Here is a 20,614-nt window from a genome sequence, read left to right on the forward strand (position 1 = left end):
ACATGACAGAAAACTTGGTAATAAGGAATGTTTTTAATAAGACCCCTGCTGTTGCATAGCACGCAAGAGTTTAAAACCGGTAACACGAGAGAAAAGGGAAAATACGAGGCTCTTAGACAGATGAGGAGGCGGAATATAGATCAAGGATTTGCGTTTTCCACTGCAGGTGCTAAAAGACTGGAGACACAGGAGGGGATCGAATATCACTCCTCAGGGAAGACAGTAAATCGCTTTCCCCGTTACTGCCAAACTGACTCTAGTCCTGCGTAAATGATTTAGGCCATGATCTTTCAAGCTGTACGTATGTAATGTATACCACACAGTCATATTCCAACCAGTCTGGACCAATCACATAACAATTTATATTTACACAAAAATGCATCACACTAGAGAGATAAAATGGGCTGCAAATTGCATTAATAGGGATACTCCAGCTAAATAAAAAAATACCTCCATGATGTACAAACCCTCAAGCAATCTGGGATATATACGGTGCAAAAGTCTTAGGCCACCATGCCAGAATTAGATTTGTTGTTTTTGCAATTTTATAGTGATCATATATACATCCAGAAAATACAGGAAATGTATATATAGTATTAAAAACTGTATAAAAATGTAAACTGATGTGTCAAGTAAACTCCCCTTCCATTTGAGCAATAGCAAGAAACTGCAGGATCTCTTAAACATAAATAAAATTAATCCTAATTTTTAATTTTAAAGAAATAAGTTTTTTTACTTCATTCTGCTCAAAAACGCTCAAGATGTGTTTAGTGCCAAGAGAGGTCACACTAAACACCGACGATGCCTAAAGAAGACATTTAGTCATAAAATTTATATTTATTTTGTACATATTTCCTGTATTTTCTGTTTGTATCTTAATAAAATAGATTGAAAAATAAATATGGATGGACATTAAAACTTCTAAAACAACAAGTCTGGTGGTGGTGGCCTTATGCTACGTACACACCAAACGTGGGGCATCGCGTTGCTCGCTCTAGATTACTCGCAGGATTTAACTTCGTGTTGTGCGAATTTTTTGCTCGAGTTGAATATTTTTTTAAATTGGGCGAAGACGCATTTGAGGCGAATAGTGTGTGTTTTCACGGCAAACGCGGCGCCTGTCTCGCGCCATTCGCATCGCCCCACGCTAGGACGTGTCTGATCGCGTCTTTGCATTGACTTTGTATGAATCTACTCGCACAAATTGTTGAACTCGCATCTGGTGTGAACCTACAGTAAGACTTTTGCACAGTGGCATGTTTACAATTTTTGGGCCCTAAGCAGTCCAAGAACCTGGCCCCCCATGCCCCAGCATAGCCCAAGGTTTTTCATTTAAATTGCACAACAATAATATTCAATAACTAAGTGAGATATATATAAACCGGGTTTATTTTGTTTTACACTGCTTAAAATAACACTAAATTCTTACAGTTTGGTATGACAAAAATTCTTGGTTTAAAAAAATGTTTTACGCCCCCATTGTATTTAAAACAATGTAATTAATACTGCAATTTCAGTTTTTAATGCACATATCTCCCTCGCGCGTGCTTTATTCGTACCTTAGATTTGGGTCTGAATAAGCATAACATACTTTTGCACCACCTTGTGGCCAGTAGGGGGCCCCCCAAGCCCGCGAGGCCCCATGCAACTGCGTGGTTTGCGTGGTGGGTAAACACGCCACTGCTTTTGCACAGTACTGTATGTCTATCATCTTATTTTAACAAATGTTTTTGCTTTTCCAAGCTTATCATAGGAGACAACAGGGATCAGGGAACAACTGAATCCCCAAAAAAGTGCATCCACCCTTTGAAAATGTAATCCACACAGCTCCACAGGGTTAATAAAAGTATTTTGTGGGTAATCGATGCAATTTTGTAAAAAAACAATCCATATTTTAAACATATAAACTATAATGATTAGCTTCCAGTAATGACGCCATCTTGGACTCTCGCAATTCACAAGAGTCACTGTGCAATGTACCTATGGAAACCAACGCTCACTAAACTAAAACTCAAATCCAAGAAGGCGTCGTTACCGAAAAGCAAGTTATTATAGTTTATCAAATTTGAAATCTGAATATTTTTCTTACAAAATTGCATCAATTACCCGCAGTAGATCTTTATTTACTTATTGGAGCCGTGTGGATTACTTCTGTGAAGGATGGATGCACTTTTTGGGGTTTAAAGTCAGAAGTTGTTCCCTGATCCCTGTTTTCTCCCGTTAAGGACATTTACTAAAATAACTCCAAATGTGCTTGTCTGAAAGATGATGGACATATGTATCTCAAATTACTTGAGGGCAGGTAAATCATGGGGTAATCCGATATTTTGCTGATGAATCCACTTCACTTTTTTAAAAAAATATGCAAATTTTCCTGATCCCCTAGAGTTTACCATTTGCTTTTTACCGTTTTGGAATCCATTCAGCTGATCTTCGGGTCTGGCGGTACCACTTTTAGCAAAGCTTAGCATAATCCATTAAATCTGATTAGACCATAAGCATCATGCTAAAAAATAACCATAGAGTTTCGATATTTTTCCTATTTAAAACTTGACTCTTCTGTAGTTACATTGTGTACTAAGACCGACGAAAAAATTAAAAGTTGTGATTTTCTAGGCAGATATGGCTAGGAACTATACTTTCATTCTGGCGTAATAATCAAGGACTTTGCGGCTGCAGGCTGTTATTTTAGTGCGATGCTAATGGTCTAATCAGATTCAATGGATTGTGCTACGCTAAAAGTGGTAGCGCCAGACCCAGAGATCAGCTGAATGGATTCCAAAACTGTAAAAATCAAATGTTTAACTCTAGGGGAGCTGGAAAATAAGCCTATATTCAAAAAAGGTGGAGTGTCCCTTTAAAGAACATTTGAACAAATGTGAAGTAAACAAGCACAAAACAGGAAAAGGGTCAAAATGCTTGGACGTGCATCACTGTTCCATCATATGAAAGTGGAATAATCATCAAAGTGGGTCATGCTGTAAAGGTCATTCCTCTAAACTTTTTGTCTGTTGAGCATAAAGACTTTGAGAGCAGATTTACAGAGAGGCCAGTGATCACACTGAATCGCTGGGTCAACCACATCAAGGGCTCTGAATAACGCTGGGACTCGGTGTTGAAAGAAGCCATTACTCAACGTGAGCCTCGTGAAAGCCATTCTGGAGCTGCTCATGAAGTATGATGATCCATCTATGATGTGGAAAGTCACAGGAGACTGAAAAGGCTTTTAGCTTAAATTGACAGTGATGTGTGATGGAGATGAGGCTGCAGGGACTAAGCGCCATAAGGATTAATGGTGTGAGGTATAGTGAACCTCCCTAAAAATTGATATATCGGTAGAGTTTTCAGGAGAGACAATAGTCCCATCTTTTTCATCAAATTGCAATGGCTGATGTTTCCCATCTAATTATCATTCAGTTGCCAGACCTGTTTGGATTACGCTGTTAATTAAATCTTTAACCAAGAATCAAAAGCATAAAAATAATCAATTATTTTGAACATATGAATGTGAAGGAGAATATAATGCGTGAATATAAAGCGTTAAGGCATACAGGAATTGGAAGATGGAAGATCCTTATCAACCGCAGCTACAAAAGAAGTGTTGCCAGCTTAGCTTAGTGTGAAATATTGATGGCAAAAGAGCGCACACTCATTGCCAAAAGTACATTTAATCAAAGCTGAGGCGAATCGTTTGCAAATGTTAGAACTTCAAACACATAGCCACACACCTCAAAATGATCACAGAAAAAAAGAAACTACCAGCATGTGGATCTCAAAACGTTGTCATTTGGGGGAGAAGATAAAAGTGTTGCCGAGAACAAAGAAAGTGGTGAAATTCTTTACAAGTGAGTGAGTCTGTGTGCAGACACTCACAGGCTGACAGACCGTAACATCTGTCTGAAACATCTTGACGCGTGGAGTTCTCAAACCGACTGAAGCTCTGAACTAATTAACAGTGAAATCTCTCCAGGACAAACCAAAGGTGATATCAAACAAACTGCCAATTAAACATTTTAATTAATTATCATTCACTCACTCTTATATCACGGGACTGTTGAATGCTTTATTCTGATTGGTTGAGATATGTCCCATTATTTTTGATAAACGCACACCTGACCTGTCAAATGTCTTAAAGAGCACCTATTTTATTGCTAAAACAATGTTATTTTGCGTATTTGGTATAATACAATGTGTTTGCGTGGTTTATGGTTTAAAAAAAACATTTTCCACATACCGTACATTTTTGTAGCTCCAGATTTCACTCTCTTTCTGAAACGCACAGATTTGAAAAGCTCCGTGTCACTGATTGGCCAGAATACCTCTGATGTCAGCCGGAAATGCTGACAGGAGTTAAATTACAGGCGGGAGGAATTATTATAATGTCAACCAATCCCAGGAAGTAAACTGTTGCGTACAATCCGTGTGTTAGTTGTAGTCCAAGAAAAGAGATTTATGTTGGAGACGATAACTCGTGTCATCGTTTACTTTGGGGGTTGTACCTTTTGCATATCGTTAACATGAACTAATACACACTTACACACCAAAGGTGTGCCCATTGGTCTGATTCCATTATTATTAAATAATTCAAAGGACTGGAGTCAATTGTTCTGATTATACCATTGTTACCACCGTCATTGCTCTGGTGCCTATAGACCAATTTCAAGTCGACGTCACAGTTACGTCACTGCAAGCTGCGCGCGCAATGTGGTGGCAGAAAAACAGTGGAAATGAATTAAGACATGAATGAAACGAGCAAGATAACTCACTAGAAAATGTCCTGTTGTGCTGTTAAGTGTCAGAGTAGGAATGCCAAAAAAGATGGCTTTAATTTTTATAGAATACCATCGTCGAAGACATCATTTGAAGATAAACGTAGGTGTTTATGTTTGCAATAAGCCCTTAAACGGACAGACTGGAGCGATGAAAATATCTGGAAATATTTTAATAATAAGAATCGAAAATAGAAAAAGTTGTTCTATCGAAGTCTGTTCCCTCTGTGTGTTTCTTATAGCGTTTTTATCACGTTACATTTATAATTTATTTAGAATAAATGTTTTTTATACTAAAAAAGCAATAATATCACAATTTTTTTATATTTCATAATTTTTTTTGTTTTCTGTTATTTCTTTTTATTTCCTTATATTTAAGCTTATGTCTTCTTCATGTTTGTTCTAAAATTATTATGTTTACATACTTAATAAATATATAAATATAGCGTGCACACACAGTGTTATTTATATGTAAACAGGCCTTTTTAATTTGTGTGTAAACTTAATAGTTTTATAATAGTTTTAGAACAAACAAGATAAATATAAGGAAGAAATAACAGAAAACAGGAAAATTATGAAATATTTAATAAACTTTATTATATACAATACATGATAGTTTGCTTTTATATGTACTCTAGCGATTCAGACTGTAAAAATTAGTGATTTAGCAAAAAAGAACAATACATATACATTACATACATGCATATCAGTAGCCAAGCCATTTAAACTTTTAATTGACCAAAAAAATAAACGTAACATGGTGAAAACGCTATAACTAACATTGCACTAAAGGGAAAAATATGGGAATCAGACTTCGACAGAACACCGGATCCATAACAAGCACGGTTTAATACTAAAACACTTCTCACCGCTACTGCGGAGCTGTCACTTCCTGCAACCAGTTTGGCTCCGCCCACAAAAAACGTCATCTTTGTTTGCAAACACGATAGTGGTCTATTTGACAGGTCAGATGTGCGTTTATTGAATGGAACATTTCTCAACCAATATTTTTGGCCCGTTGTCAGTTATTCCTTACTTATGTTGTTCCAAACCTATTTGACTTTATCATGGACCATACACCATAAAGGTATCATAAACAACAAGTGGATCCCTGATGGGAGGTAGCTTGCTTTCCATATAATCTTTTATTAATTTCTTTCATGATAGTCTTGGTTTTCCAATTATATAATTTTTGTATATGGGTTTATGTTATAATGCTTGGATTGTATGGTAAAGTGTTTTGGATTGTTTAATAAACTGCTGAATAGTGGCCAGATCCTGAAATTGTGCACAATTGTTTCTATTTAACTAATTCTCACTCTCTAGAGTCTAGAACCCTGACGAAGGCCTGTCTGGGCTGAAAGGCGTTGGCGTTTTTATTTAATATAAACAGTAGGCGAAAAGTACCCTGACGACATACTACTTACATCAAGATCCCGAAGTGTTCATTTGATGGACACTTTACTATCCCGTGAGCACCCAGGAGAGGAGTTTTCCAATGAAGAAGACGACGGAGGGGCGTTATTTTATTCAAAAATTTCCAAAAGCGGTAACGCAGCTTTATTCAAATGCAAATACATATATTAAACAGCTGTCCCCTAGAGTTACATTGTGCTTGTTTAACGTCATTCCAGTTGACGACTAACTTCTTGTTATGATGATGAATGTCACGTGATGTTTCAACATGGTGGATGTAGTACGTCCGAATTTATTTATACTATCCATATCCATAATAATATATGCAGTACCTACTATTTTAACATCTAATTCAGTACTGTCACAGTATGCCCAAGTTTCAAAAAGCAGAAGTATGAAAACAAATTGTGGACGAGTTTCGGTGAATAATGACTGGTAAACTAAATGAAAGTTAATTTTTTCTAATACTTTGAAAGATAAATCCAGAGTACACACATTATATGCAGTATACATACGTTGTCATTGCAGCCTTTGTTGTCCTCATACTTGGTCTCTACATGGATGGAGAACTTTGGCAGAAAAGAACACTGAAGAAGAAGAAGAAGAACAAAAAGGTGTTAAAAGATTTCAAATGTAAGTTCACACAGATGTCCTGGCAAATTAACCAGAGGTGTTGTTCATCACATTAACTATGCAGCATTGACATTTAACTACCAAATACTAAACAGTATAGTATACCTATAATGTTTTGACATTTACAACCTAAGATATTTGTAGCTCTGCTTTAATTGTCTAAATGTTTTCTGAGGCTACCGCAGACGTGAACAATTACAAGAACGTTTAACCAAAATCTTGTGCAAGAAGATGAGATGCAATTGTTATGAGATGCAATTTTGATCTTTCAAGAGGGCTCACAAGCACAGGTCAGTGCTTCATTCATGAACACACTGCAAGCATGCTCTCGCTAGAGCTCCTATACAGCATTTGTGCAATGCGGTTCAGTGCCACAGTGTTTTATGGTCCTGATGCTCTGCTGTAATGATGAGCTCTTTTCTGCCTCGCTGGATTTACCGCCTCCCTGTTCTCCCCACACGTCCTGAGGCTTCAGCCCCTCGGAGACCCAACACACTGCTGACTGATTCGATTAAGTACAGCTACCGCAATCACTTTACCAATCAATAGAGCTTGTGTTATGTAACAGTGCAGAAAGCACTGCTCTCTCTCTCTCTCTCTCTCTCTCTCTCTCTCTCTCTCTCTCTCAGTGAAGGAAGGGATTGAGAAGAAAAGAAAAAGGTGGGAAGAGATGTGTAATTAGTTGAAAAAAGTAATCTTTAAGTTTTTATCTGTTTGACATCCAGCTATCATGAAATGCTGTCATGCTCATGAAAAACAGCAAGCATGTGTAAATAACTAAAACAGCAACATGCGTACAGCTGATTTCAAGAGACCGCAACAGTATGAATAACAATTTAAGGAATGATATATGGTTCTGTAGATGTCAAAAGCTAGAAGTCGGTAAACAACAACTACAACAGCCTGAGCTTGATGATGCAGTGAAAGAGCGTGAAATGATGGGAGTTGTAATCTTGACCTTCATGGTCAACAGAAATCGATTGAAGAGGACTCAAACTAGCTCCTTTAGACTAGCTGACATCAGACTACCTCCTACTACTGTATATTTTTTAAGTCTAGACGAAAACGTTTTTATTTTTAAAAGCATACAAGTGTTGAGATTTGCATGATTGTAAGGTCATATTTTTAATTGTTTTTGCTTGGTACTGATGTTGTAATCAATTCCGCTGTATAAATAAACTGTTATTCTCAAAAAGGGTAAACCCAGCGGTTGGATTAAATTAACCCAGAAAATGTTTATATTTCACCCAACAATGGGTTACAGGCATAGACTGTATAAAATATAGACGCAGTGTCAGTGACGTCACCTATAGGTTTGTGAAGAGCTTTTTTGAAGGCAATTGTAGGCGTTGACTGTCGTTGCCATCTTGGTCGCGCGTCACCACCATAGACTGTAAAAAATATGGACATAGTATCCGTGACATCACCCATAGGTTTGTGAGGAGCTTTTTTTGAAGCCAATAGTAGGCGTTGACTGTCGTTGCCATCTTGGTCGCGCGTCACCACCATAGACTGTAAAAAATATGGACATAGTATCCGTGACATCACCCATAGGTTTGTGAGGAGCTTTTTTTGAAGCCAATAGTAGGCGTTGACTGTCGTTGCCATCTTGGTCGCGCGTCACCACCATAGACTCTAAAAAATATGGACATAGTATCCGTGACATCACCCATAGGTTTGTGAGGAGCTTTTTTGAAGCCAATAGTAGGCGTTGACTGTCGTCGACATCTTGGGAGCGCGTCACCGCCATAGACTGTAAAAAATATGGACATACTGTCCGTGACCTCACCCATAGGTTTGTGAAGAGCTTTTTGAAGGCAATAGTAGGTGTTGACTGTCGTCGCCATCTTGGTTGCGCGTCACCGGCATAGACTGTAAAAAATATGGACGTAGTATCCGTGACTTCACCCATAGGTTTGTGAGGAGCTTTTTTGAAGCCAATAGTAGGCATTGACTGTCGTCGACATCTTGGGAGCGCGTCACCGCCATAGACTGTAAAAAATATGGACGTACTGTCCGTGACCTCACCCATAGGTTTGTGAAGAGCTTTTTGAAGGCAATAGTAGGTGTTGACTGTCGTCGCCATCTTGGTTGCGCGTCACCGGCATAGACTGTAAAAAATATGGACGTAGTATCCGTGACTTCACCCATAGGTTTGTGAGGAGCTGTTTTGAAGCCAATAGTAGGCATTGACTGTCGTCGACATCTTGGCAGTGCGTCACCGCCATAGACTGTAAAAAATATGGATGTAGTGTCTGTGACATCACCCATAGAATTGTGAAGAGCTTTTTTGAAGCCAATAGTAGGCGTTGACTGTCGTCGACATCTTGGCAGCACGTCCCCGCCATAGACCGTAAAAAATATAAAAAATAGGTTTGTGAAGAGCTTTTTGAAGGCAATAGTAGGTGTTGACTGTCGTCGCCATCTTTCTTGCGCGTCCCCGCCATAGACCGTAAAAAATATAAAAAATTGGTTTGTGAAGAGCTTTTTGAAGGCAATAGTAGGTGTTGACTGTCGTCGACATCTTGGCAGCACGTCCCCGCCATAGACCGTAAAAAATATAAAAAATAGGTTTGTGAAGAGCTTTTTGAAGGCAATAGTAGGTGTTGACTGTCGTCGACATCTTGGCAGCACGTCCCCGCCATAGACCGTAAAAAATATAAAAAATAGGTTTGTGAAGAGCTGTTTGAAGGCAATAGTAGGTGTTGACTGTCGTCGCCATCTTGGCAGCGCATCACTGCCATAGACTGTAAAAAAATATGGACGTAGTATCCGTGACTTCCCCATAGGTTTGTGAGGAGCTGTTTTGAAGCCAATAGTAGGCATTGACTGTCGTCGACATCTTGGCAGTGCGTCACCGCCATAGACTGTAAAAAATATGGATGTAGTGTCTGTGACATCACCCATAGGTTTGTGAAGAGCTTTTTTGAAGCCAATAGTAGGCGTTGACTGTCGTCGACATCTTGGCAGCACGTCCCCGCCATTTACCGTAAAAAATATAAAAAATAGGTTTGTGAAGAGCTTTTTGAAGGCAATAGTAGGTGTTGACTGTCGTCGAGATCTTGGCAGCACGTCCCCGCCATAGACCGTAAAAAATATAAAAAATAGGTTTGTGAAGAGCTTTTTTGAAGCCAATAGTAGGCGTTGACTGTCGTTGACATCTTGGCAGCACGTCCCCGCCATAGACCGTAAAAAATATAAAAAATAGGTTTGTGAAGAGCTTTTTGAAGGCAATAGTAGGTGTTGACTGTCGTCGCCATCTTTCTTGCGCGTCCCCGCCATAGACCGTAAAAAATATAAAAAATAGGTTTGTGAAGAGCTTTTTGAAGGCAATAGTAGGTGTTGACTGTCGTCGCCATCTTTCTTGCGCGTCCCCGCCATAGACCGTAAAAAAATATAAAAAATTGGTTTGTGAAGAGCTTTTTGAAGGCAATAGTAGGTGTTGACTGTCGTCGACATCTTGGCAGCACGTCCCCGCCATAGACAGTAAAAATAGGTTTGTGAAGAGCTTTTTGAAGGCAATAGTAAGTGTTGACTGTCGTCGACATCTTGGCAGCACGTCCCCGCCATAGACCGTAAAAAATATAAAAAATAGGTTTGTGAAGAGCTGTTTGAAGGCAATAGTAGGTGTTGACTGTCGTCGCCATCTTGGCTGCGCATCACTGCCATAGACTGTAAAAAAATATGGACGTAGTATCCGTGACTTCCCCGTAGGTTTGTGAGGAGCTGTTTTGAAGCCAATAGTAGGCATTGACTGTCGTCGACATCTTGGCAGTGCGTCACAGCCATAGACTGTAAAAAATATGGATGTAGTGTCTGTGACATCACCCATAGGTTTGTGAAGAGCTTTTTTGAAGCCAATAGTAGGCGTTGACTGTCGTCGACATCTTGGCAGCACGTCCCCGCCATATACCGTAAAAAATATAAAAAATAGGTTTGTGAAGAGCTTTTTGAAGGCAATAGTAGGTGTTGACTGTCGTCGAGATCTTGGCAGCACGTCCCCGCCATAGACCGTAAAAAATAAAAAAAATAGGTTTGTGAAGAGCTTTTTTGAAGCCAATAGTAGGCGTTGACTGTCGTTGACATCTTGGCAGCACGTCCCCGCCATAGACCGTAAAAAATATAAAAAATAGGTTTGTGAAGAGCTTTTTGAAGGCAATAGTAGGTGTTGACTGTCGTCGCCATCTTTCTTGCGCGTCCCCGCCATAGACCGTAAAAAATATAAAAAATTGGTTTGTGAAGAGCTTTTTGAAGGCAATAGTAGGTGTTGACTGTCGTCGACATCTTGGCAGTGCGTCACCCCCATAGACTGTAAAAAATATGGATGTAGTGTCTGTGACATCACCCATAGGTTTGTGAAGAGCTTTTTTGAAGCCATAGGCGTTGACTGTCGTCGACATCTTGGCAGCACGTCCCCGCCATAGACCGTAAAAAATATAAAAAATAGGTTTGTGAAGAGCTTTTTGAAGGCAATAGTAGGTGTTGACTGTCGTCGCCATCTTTCTTGCGCGTCCCCGCCATAGACCGTAAAAAATATAAAAAATTGGTTTGTGAAGAGCTTTTTGAAGGCAATAGTAGGTGTTGACTGTCGTCGACATCTTGGCAGCACGTCCCCGCCATAGACCGTAAAAATATAAAAAATAGGTTTGTGAAGAGCTTTTTGAAGGCAATAGTAGGTGTTGACTGTCGTCGACATCTTGGCAGCACGTCCCCGCCATAGACCGTAAAAAATATAAAAAATAGGTTTTTGAAGAGCTGTTTGAAGGCAATAGTAGGTGTTGACTGTCGTCGCCATCTTGGCAGCGCATCACTGCCATAGACTGTAAAAAAATATGGACGTAGTATCCGTGACTTCCCCATAGGTTTGTGAGGAGCTGTTTTGAAGCCAATAGTAGGCATTGACTGTCGTCGACATCTTGGCAGTGCGTCACCGCCATAGACTGTAAAAAATATGGATGTAGTGTCTGTGACATCACCCATAGGTTTGTGAAGAGCTTTTTTGAAGCCAATAGTAGGCGTTGACTGTCGTCGACATCTTGGCAGCACGTCCCCGCCATATACCGTAAAAAATATAAAAAATAGGTTTGTGAAGAGCTTTTTGAAGGCAATAGTAGGTGTTGACTGTCGTCGACATCTTGGCAGCACGTCCCCGCCATAGACCGTAAAAAATATAAAAAATAGGTTTGTGAAGAGCTTTTATGAAGCCAATAGTAGGCGTTGACTGTCGTCGACATCTTGGCAGCACGTCCCCGCCATAGACCATAAAAAATATAAAAAATAGGTTTGTGAAGAGCTTTTTGAAGGCAATAGTAGGTGTTGACTGTCATCACCATCTTTCTTGCGCGTCACCGGCATAGACTGTCAAAAATATAAAAAATAGTGTCCGTGACATCACCCATAGGTTTGTGAAGAGCTTAATTGAAACCAATAGTAGGCGTTGACTGTCGTCGCCATCTTGGTTGCGCGTCACCGCCATAGACTGTAAAAAATATGGACGTAATATCCGTGACATCACCTATAGGTTTGTGAGGAGCTGTTTTGAAGCCAATAGTAGAAATTGACTGTCGTCGACATCTTGGCAGTGCGTCACCGCCATAGACCGTAAAAAAATATGGATGTAGTGTCCGTGACATCACCCATAGGTTTGTGAGGAGCTTTTTTGAAGCCAATAGTAGGCGTTGACTGTCGTCGCCATCTTGGCAGCACATCACCGCCATAGACTGTAAAAATATAGACGTAGTATCCGTGACATCACCCATAGGTTTGTGAGGAGCTTTTTTGAAGCCAATAGTAGGCGTTGACTGTCATCGCCATCTTGGCAGCACATCACCGCCATAGACTGTAAAAATATAGACGTAGTATCCGTGACTTTAACCATAGGTTTGTAAGGAGCTTTTTTGAAGGCAATAGTAAGCTTTGACTGTCATTGCCATTTTGGCAGCGCGTCACTGCCATAGACTATGGAAGTCAATGGTTACAGCAGTTGTGTGCTTACCATCATTTATCAAAATATATTCTATCAAAAAAGAAATTCATATAGGTTTAGAACAACATAAGAATAAGAAAATTATTTTTATTTTTATTTTGGGTGAACTATTAACTATTTATTTTAAAGGGAGATATATTTGAACTTTACTATCATAAGGTATCTGCAGTTGTATACTGTAGTAAATCAGGGACAGTATTTCATATTCTCCATCAATGAGAGAAATCTCTGAATTCCTAAAAGAAGACTACAGTACTCATAAATCTGATGAGAGATCCACGGCAGCGGTTACTATGGAAACATAAAGCGAGCACTGCAGCATCCAATCCCATGTAATGCAATCCAGTAAGTCAATGCTCTCAACTAATGACTGTAAGCACTGTACGTTTATATATTTCAATATTTTGTAAAAAACACACAAATCTTTTTGCACTTATTTTTTTTTGTTAAATCAACTTCATTTCAACTGTATTGACTAGGGATGAGTTACAGTAACTTAAAAAAGGAAGTTGACATGACTAAAGCAAATTCAACTTCACTCAAGTGACTTTTTTCTGACTTTCAGAACCTGCGTTACCGAATATAAACTATCATCCAGGGAATATATGACAAGCTTTTCCCCCTTGGAATTGACAAATGAAAAGGATGAAAACTTTGATACGTCTACTGCATGTGGAGAAAAAACTCTTATCTATGACTACACATCATTTTTTGACTTTTTAATCCCTCAAGCACTCAATGGATGTTTTCCTGCATACGTCCTGTCGAAAATGTGACCATGTCCTAGGGCTGTTCCGAATACCATTTTTTGAGCTTCGAAGCTCTAGTAGAAATAAAATCGAATATTCGAAGCTTCGGAAGGAGGGGCTGAACATATTTTTCTCTTTAATAAAGGCAGGAATCTGTGTGTGTGTGTGTGTCTGTCTATCTACAGTTTTATTATGTGGCGGATGTGTTGCTGCTGACTCAAGGGAGTGTAGTGCCTTTTTTTCCGTGCAATATGGACATGTGACACGTTTAGAATAAACTTTAAGAAATAAACTTTAAAAATACTACAGAACAGCGCAAGCTGGAAGCGGCGTGCCTGTCACACGTCCTGCGAGAACAGCATTAGTGAAACAAAACACAAGAGCAATACTTTTAATAAGGTAGCCTAACATTTTTCTAACAAATAAACATTCCCGTATCAGAAATTAGCAGCACAGTAATTACTGACAACGTAGGGTATGCTATTTAAGTAAAACAACGAAAATAAATGAACGAAGTTCAACAAACTGTAATAAAACGGTAGCATACTTTCAAAATCAAGTTTATTTATAACACTTACACCATCAATATGTTTTTTCATCAGCAGAACAATAAAGAAGATATTTTGCAGAAACCCCAGTGCTCCGTCATGCAAGTCAACCGATCCGCACACTTTAAGAGCTAAAGCATATATATCCAATACAAAAGTAATCCCCCATAACTCTGTGTGACATATTGACGTCTTGTGAAGCAAATCAATCAGTTTTTGCAAGAAACTGAACGTTATTCACAACACTATTAGCGTGAATGCCAAAGCAGGAAGCGCGCTTTCCGTTCGAGGCGATCTCTTCCACTGGTGCTGTTTGATGGCTGTTGACTATGGATGTTGGTCTCTCTGCGCCACCTACAGAGCGGGAGCGTGAAGCGCACTTCCTGCTTGGCAAAAGCTCTGCATTAACGCTGAAAAATATTTATATATATATATTCGAATCTCAAAACTGAAAATCGAATGTCAATCCACGGAACGAATATTCGAATATTCGAATTTTCTGGTCCAGCCCTACCATGTCCTACATTAACATGCAGCTGTTTCATTTCTTCTCATTCACATCCTCTCATTTGGGTTGTTTGTGTCCTGTGGTTCCTGGCATATGCTTGATTATGATAATGGTATTCTTATGAAGAGCTCTCTCATTCATCTCTAGGCACAGACTCGGCACGCAGGGCCACTTCGAGCTTCGCTGGCTGCGGTCCGGCTTAAGTGAAAACCGAATCCTCCAGCCATCTCCGACGCTCATTTAAAGCAACCTGTCATGTTTCTACACTTCAGATGTCTGTACCTCCCGTGTTCATTCTTTCTAGACTGGCTGTTAAAAGTGCTTTTCACGTCCCTAAGTCATATCTGTATTATATTAATTAGCCTCAGAGGAATTCGGTCTTAAACGTTGAGCTGTCTATGAAATACACAAATACATTTTCCATGAAACCTAATACAGTCTCTGAAGACACCTGGTCTGTCTGGTTTTCCGATGCCTTCTAATTATATTACAGCAAAGCAATGAGAAACAAGAACGGTGCATTCTGGGATAGTGTAATAACATGAGGGTTAAAGGGAATAGGCTTCGAAACACAGTATCTCTTTTGCAAAACCCAGTGAGACGCCTTGCTTTTAACTTTAGCATGCCAGCGACAATGTGGGTGTTAGCAAGTGGCACAGTGGGGTGTTTGTGTAAATCGGCAGAGAAAAAGTTTAACGAAATCTCAGGAAAGTTACGAAATAATGTGTCACTTTGACTTTACCCTTCTTAATATGTACCATTAAGGTTTAGATATGTGCACATCTGGTACCAATATGTACAATATAAGGTTGTAATATAAAATCTTTAGGGGCCATTTCACAGAATTAGTGCCATTTGGGGCACTATGGGGCGGTTTCCAAGACTCTACCATCTAAATGTCTCAACAGAAATCGACTCATCAGACCAGGCAACATTTTTCCAGTCTTCAACTGTCCAATTTTGGTGAGCTCGTGCAAATTGTAGCCTCTTTTCCTATTTGTAGTGGAGATGAGTGGTACCCGGTGGGTTCTTCTGCTGATGTAGCCCATCTGCCTCAAGGTTGTGCGTGTTGTGGCTTCACAAATGCTTTGCTGCATACCTCGGTTGTAACGAGTGGTTATTTCAATAAATGACAGGCAGAGAATTGTGAATCGTGGGAGATCGGTGCTCTTGTTGGAAGGGGCTTTGACAAACATTATCAACGCTGAACAGCCCGCTAAGCCTCTAATGACATCAACACACGGCCTGTTCAATTAACCCATCAAATGCTTACAAGAGCTCTGTTATTTTATTGTCTGTGACATTTTAGTTCAAGTTCATTCCAGTTTCAAGTGCACACATAATAAAATAGAAAAAATACTCACCGTGTACTCTGAGAGCCAAACGTAAGGTTGACGTGGCAGAAAGGGAGAAAGACAGACAGAGAGACAGACAGCGAGAGAGAGTGAGACAAAGAGAGAGAGATTGTGTTAAAGGTCATGGTTTTATCAAAGAAAGACATTCAGTAGTTCAGAGTTATTAAGGTTTTCCTTCTGGCTAAATACACATAAGAGTTAAACTACTGTAGAGGCATGTATTCTGGTTAGTCTATGTGTGTTTATTTCGTAAGCATGTGCCTCATGCCTTAACTAAACACACGTCTCTGAGATGTCTATGTTATATGGATGTCCCCTGAGCAATTGTAACATGAGGAATGTTACAATGACATTTAGCCAGAGATGGGGACTCGAGTTTGAGACTCGGACTCGAGTGCGACTTAAGTCGCACACACAGTGACTTCAGACTCGACTTGAGACTCGACCCTCAAAGACTTCAGACTCGACTCGGACTCGAGCCGCGCGACTCGTGAACAATGTTTATTTTTAGGAAACGTCTGATGAGCTCGCTGTCATAGCTCCCTCCGTTACCTACAACCTGCCCACGACGTAACACGTGACGTATTTGCTCCGCGCGCGCGGCCGCGAACATACATGTCGACTGTCCCTGCAGGCAGCTGCTGCTGTGGCATTCATCTGAAGCTATGGGTAGTGCTGTGACGGATCCGCGGTTCAGCTCGCATGCGATTTGCGGATTAATATGCAATTTAAATAGGGTACGTTTATCATTAACGTGTTTCTAAGGCTTGCAATTGTTTAAATGGTTAAACAATTTAACCGCAAAAAGGGGCTCAAGTGAGCAGATTTCTGTACGCACATGCGGTTTAGTGTATCCGGTCCGGCTCCAGTCAGGTCCAGAGTTGCGCTACTTTGTGTCATACTGTACCTGCCGAACTGCGCGATCCGATCGGCGTATGAAATCAAATTAATACTATAGCAGATCTAGAGTGACTGGGGAGCAGACTGCTGTGGCGCCACAAGAACCCACAGGCGAGTGACAACAAAGTACCGCGAGAGCGATTTCAGTTATCACATGGAGAAATCTGCTTTGAATCGCTCTCGCGGTACTTTGACATCACCAAGAGGTCTGCTTAGCGCCAAATGAACTCGAACCTGCAGTGTAGCTGCTCACGCGACACTGTAAACAAACAGGAATTGTCCATATGGAGAAGTGAACGAGTGGAGCAGTGCTTCAACATGAAATCCGAGAGTTAACAACGCACATGTGAGTAAACAACATTTAAATCATCAGTCCAGTTTAATAGATAAGGTTTCAAGTGCAATAAAATAAGCCCGTGATTATATCCTGATGGTTTTTAGCTGCCTTCAGCATGTTTGCTTGTGCTTCACAGTGTTAAACTTCCCTTCTCTGTGTTCATTTATTTATCTACGTTCAAGTTGTATATGATCTTAAACTTCTGTGATGAAATTCATGTCTGCGTTGATGTTCAGTTCAGACTTGCAAATTAAAGATAATTTTCTTCACTTTGGTTTTGGTGTCTAATATTAGGCTACATGATGGTCTTGTAATAATAAAAGTAAAAGCCTATTTTCATTTTTAGACAATGCTTGTATTATATGCAAAAAATAAGCTTTTTATATCAATGACTATGCAAATTAGAGTTAATTCATGGTCATCTTAAATGTGTTTTAATTAAAAACATTTACACCATTAAATTACACATGGCAATGTTATCAATAGTTGTCAGATAATAGCTATTGAAAGAGTGGATATTTTTCTTCTTCAATGCGTGTGTTAGCCACGGATTGAAGATTGTAAACAGTTTATTTAATTTTAATTAACAGTTGAGTAAGTTTTGGCCCCAAGTTAGATGTTAATTAACACTAAACCAGTCTAAAAATCAGTCCAGTTTCCCCAGCTGTAAACCCATTGGCTGTTAAACTCTTTTTTTTTCTTATAATAAATTGACATGTTGATAACACATTCAGTTTATGTGTTCATGAGTACACTTTCAGAATGCTCTGTTACATGAAGATCCATACTGTATGCATCTGTGAGTGTGAGTGGTGTGTTGCGCTGGGACGAGTGTCATAAGGGTGAGAGGGAAAAATCCCAGTATACTCACTACAAAAATCTAGACTACACCACTGACCTTACTTAATGTGCAACTTTGTTTTTTTTATAAATGTTTATAATTTCTTTTTGTTATTAGAGTTTTATTTGTTACAACGAGACTTGAGACTTGACTTGGACTCGAGCCCAGAGACTTCAGACTTGACTTGGACTCAAGCTCAAAGACTTCAGACTTGACTTGGACTCGAGGTCAAAGACTTCAGACTTGACTCGGACTCGAGCTCAGAGACTTGTGAACATCTCTGCATTTAGCCGCTGCATTTGACATTTACAATGTAAAATGTTGGTAAATGTTCTCTTAAAAATGTTCAATACCATTATGCCCCATGGTTATTGCACGTCTTACTCTTAAGAAAGGTCACAAGACACGCAAGATTCAATGAGATTTGAAGTTACTTACATATGTATCACCACCTTTGAATTTATCGGATCTAAACAAATGGATGTGTTTACTTTAATTTGGTTAAATAAGCTCAAAATATTAATAACTTCTCATAGAAACATAATTTCCCATTGATTGAAATGTATTGATTTCACACTCGATACGACATGGTCTTAATAAATATTAAAGATGTCAAGGTTATATTTTCACAAAATGATCTTCACATTATGTAGGATGATAGTATGTAGTAAATCACTAAAAATTACGTTGGATTTTCATAGACTTGGGGCCAGATTTACTAACAGCTTGCGCCAGCACAAACCATCATTTTGGTGTTAAATAACGACTGTCAGGTTTACTTAAGACGTGCAATGGATAATTAGCGCTGAAAAGGTGTGAATCTAGTTATTTTTGTGACTGACCTTATTGCATATGCATGTCTAGGAGTTTCCCTTTCAGACACAACATTTTATGGGAAGAGATTATTTAAATGATTCACGCAACGCTATTTTCTTATGTTTGCGCCTGTGATATTACTGATATTTGCACCATTACTTAACGCAGAAATAAAACATGTCTTAAATAATTTTGCGCTTGAAATGGCTGCAATTATTGCTAAAAAAGGGGTAAAAAAGGAAATAAAATAGGAGTCAGTAGGAGAAGTCACACAATACCAGATGTTTCAAAACTTCTGGAAAACATAATATTTTTATTATAATTATATATATAAGTAATTATATATAATTACTTTTCAGTGTACCATGGCTTCATAAACTCGGATTACACACTCCGAATTTTCAGCTGTGATGTCTGTGGTGCTGAACTCAAGCTCATCAGGTGTTAGTTGATCACCCGCACCTGAAGAGCACCAGCTCTCCTTATTTGTGACCCTGAACTAATTTGTGCTGCTCTTAGTAGAATGCATTGGTCATTATAGAAATCAGCTGTTGCTTCTGTGTTATTTATTTTGCGCTTTTTTGGAATTGCGCTCGCATGCTTAATTGCCCCGTTAAGTAAATCTGGCCTATAGTCACCTATATTAACCTATTGAAGTCATTTCATCACTTTAATGACTTTAACATGTTTCGCCCCATATAAGAAGATAACATGACAGCATTTTAATATCAAATTATTTGTTTGTGTTCAAGAAATTTTTTTATAGATATCTGGACATGTTCATGTTCGGTAAACTATTAAAGCTGCAATCCGTAACGTTATTTTCTCTTTAAGTTGGTTCGAAGTCAATTAAAGTCAAACTGACTTTACCTGCACCCAAAATTGCACCCAAGAGCTCAAATCATAATTAACTCTTTCACTGCCAGCATTTTTCATGATTTTCACAAAAGTTTAATGCCTTCCAGAAAATGCTCCTTTTTAAATATATAAACATACAATATATAAAATAAAAGAACAGACCCTCTGCTTTCAAACAAAACAATCCGTTTCATCCTACCTTTATGCGTTCTGTTTTTATCACCTCTCAAATATGTGTAGGTTTCATCAAAAACACCACATTTTGAGCAAAAAGCTGAGATAATTCCATTTTTGTGAAGGACTTTTGAAAGAACTCAGATGCAGAGCGATCTTTAAAACATTCACGGACATACAGCTGTTTGCCCTAGGGCAATACTTTCGGTTTTTATAAGTTGCAGAAGAGCGCCACCTGGTGGATAATAGCGGTATTGCAGATTGGCGAGATAATTCGTCAATGGCGGGGAAAGAGTTAATTATTATATGATTACAATTATGATTAATGGTATGTAAATTATTTTGAACACCAGGGGCCAGATTTACTAACAGCTTGCTCCAGCACAAACCATCATTTTGGTGTTAAATAACATCTGTTGGGTTTACTAAAGACGCGCAGTGGATAATTAGCGCTGAAAAGCTGTGGTCTAGTTATTTTTTTCTTATAGACCCTTTTACTGTTTGTACACAATGATGACGTGGCAGCGTATGCGCGCGCATTTAGGCAACGGAAGTATCGTAAGAATCAACAGTGAAGCAACACAAACAGTAAGTTATTTAAAAAAAATTGACTTTATCAACATTTTCAACACAGCTACCAGATCCGTGTACTATAGTGGAGTGGATAAAAGACGTTAGCAGATGGCCAAAAATAAAGTTGCCAGATACATATATACGTATATTA

The 20,614-nt window shown here is 39.0% G+C and overlaps 1 protein-coding gene across 1 annotated transcript in view; it reads right to left on the minus strand.

The window, feature by feature from the left end:
• pitpnc1a (phosphatidylinositol transfer protein cytoplasmic 1a) overlaps nucleotides 1-20,614 on the minus strand; it is a 108,443-nt gene that overhangs the window by 8,611 nt on the left and 79,218 nt on the right. The window contains exons 4-5 of the mRNA XM_065263219.2: nucleotides 15,974-15,981; nucleotides 6,701-6,772 (exon numbers count right to left, since the gene is read on the minus strand). Coding sequence (XP_065119291.1) covers nucleotides 6,701-6,772; nucleotides 15,974-15,981 — 80 coding nt within the window. The remainder of the gene's footprint in view (nucleotides 1-6,700; nucleotides 6,773-15,973; nucleotides 15,982-20,614) is intronic.

The sequence above is a fragment of the Paramisgurnus dabryanus genome, chromosome 3 (genome assembly GCF_030506205.2).
Source record: "Paramisgurnus dabryanus chromosome 3, PD_genome_1.1, whole genome shotgun sequence".
NCBI lineage: Eukaryota > Metazoa > Chordata > Actinopteri > Cypriniformes > Cobitidae > Paramisgurnus > Paramisgurnus dabryanus.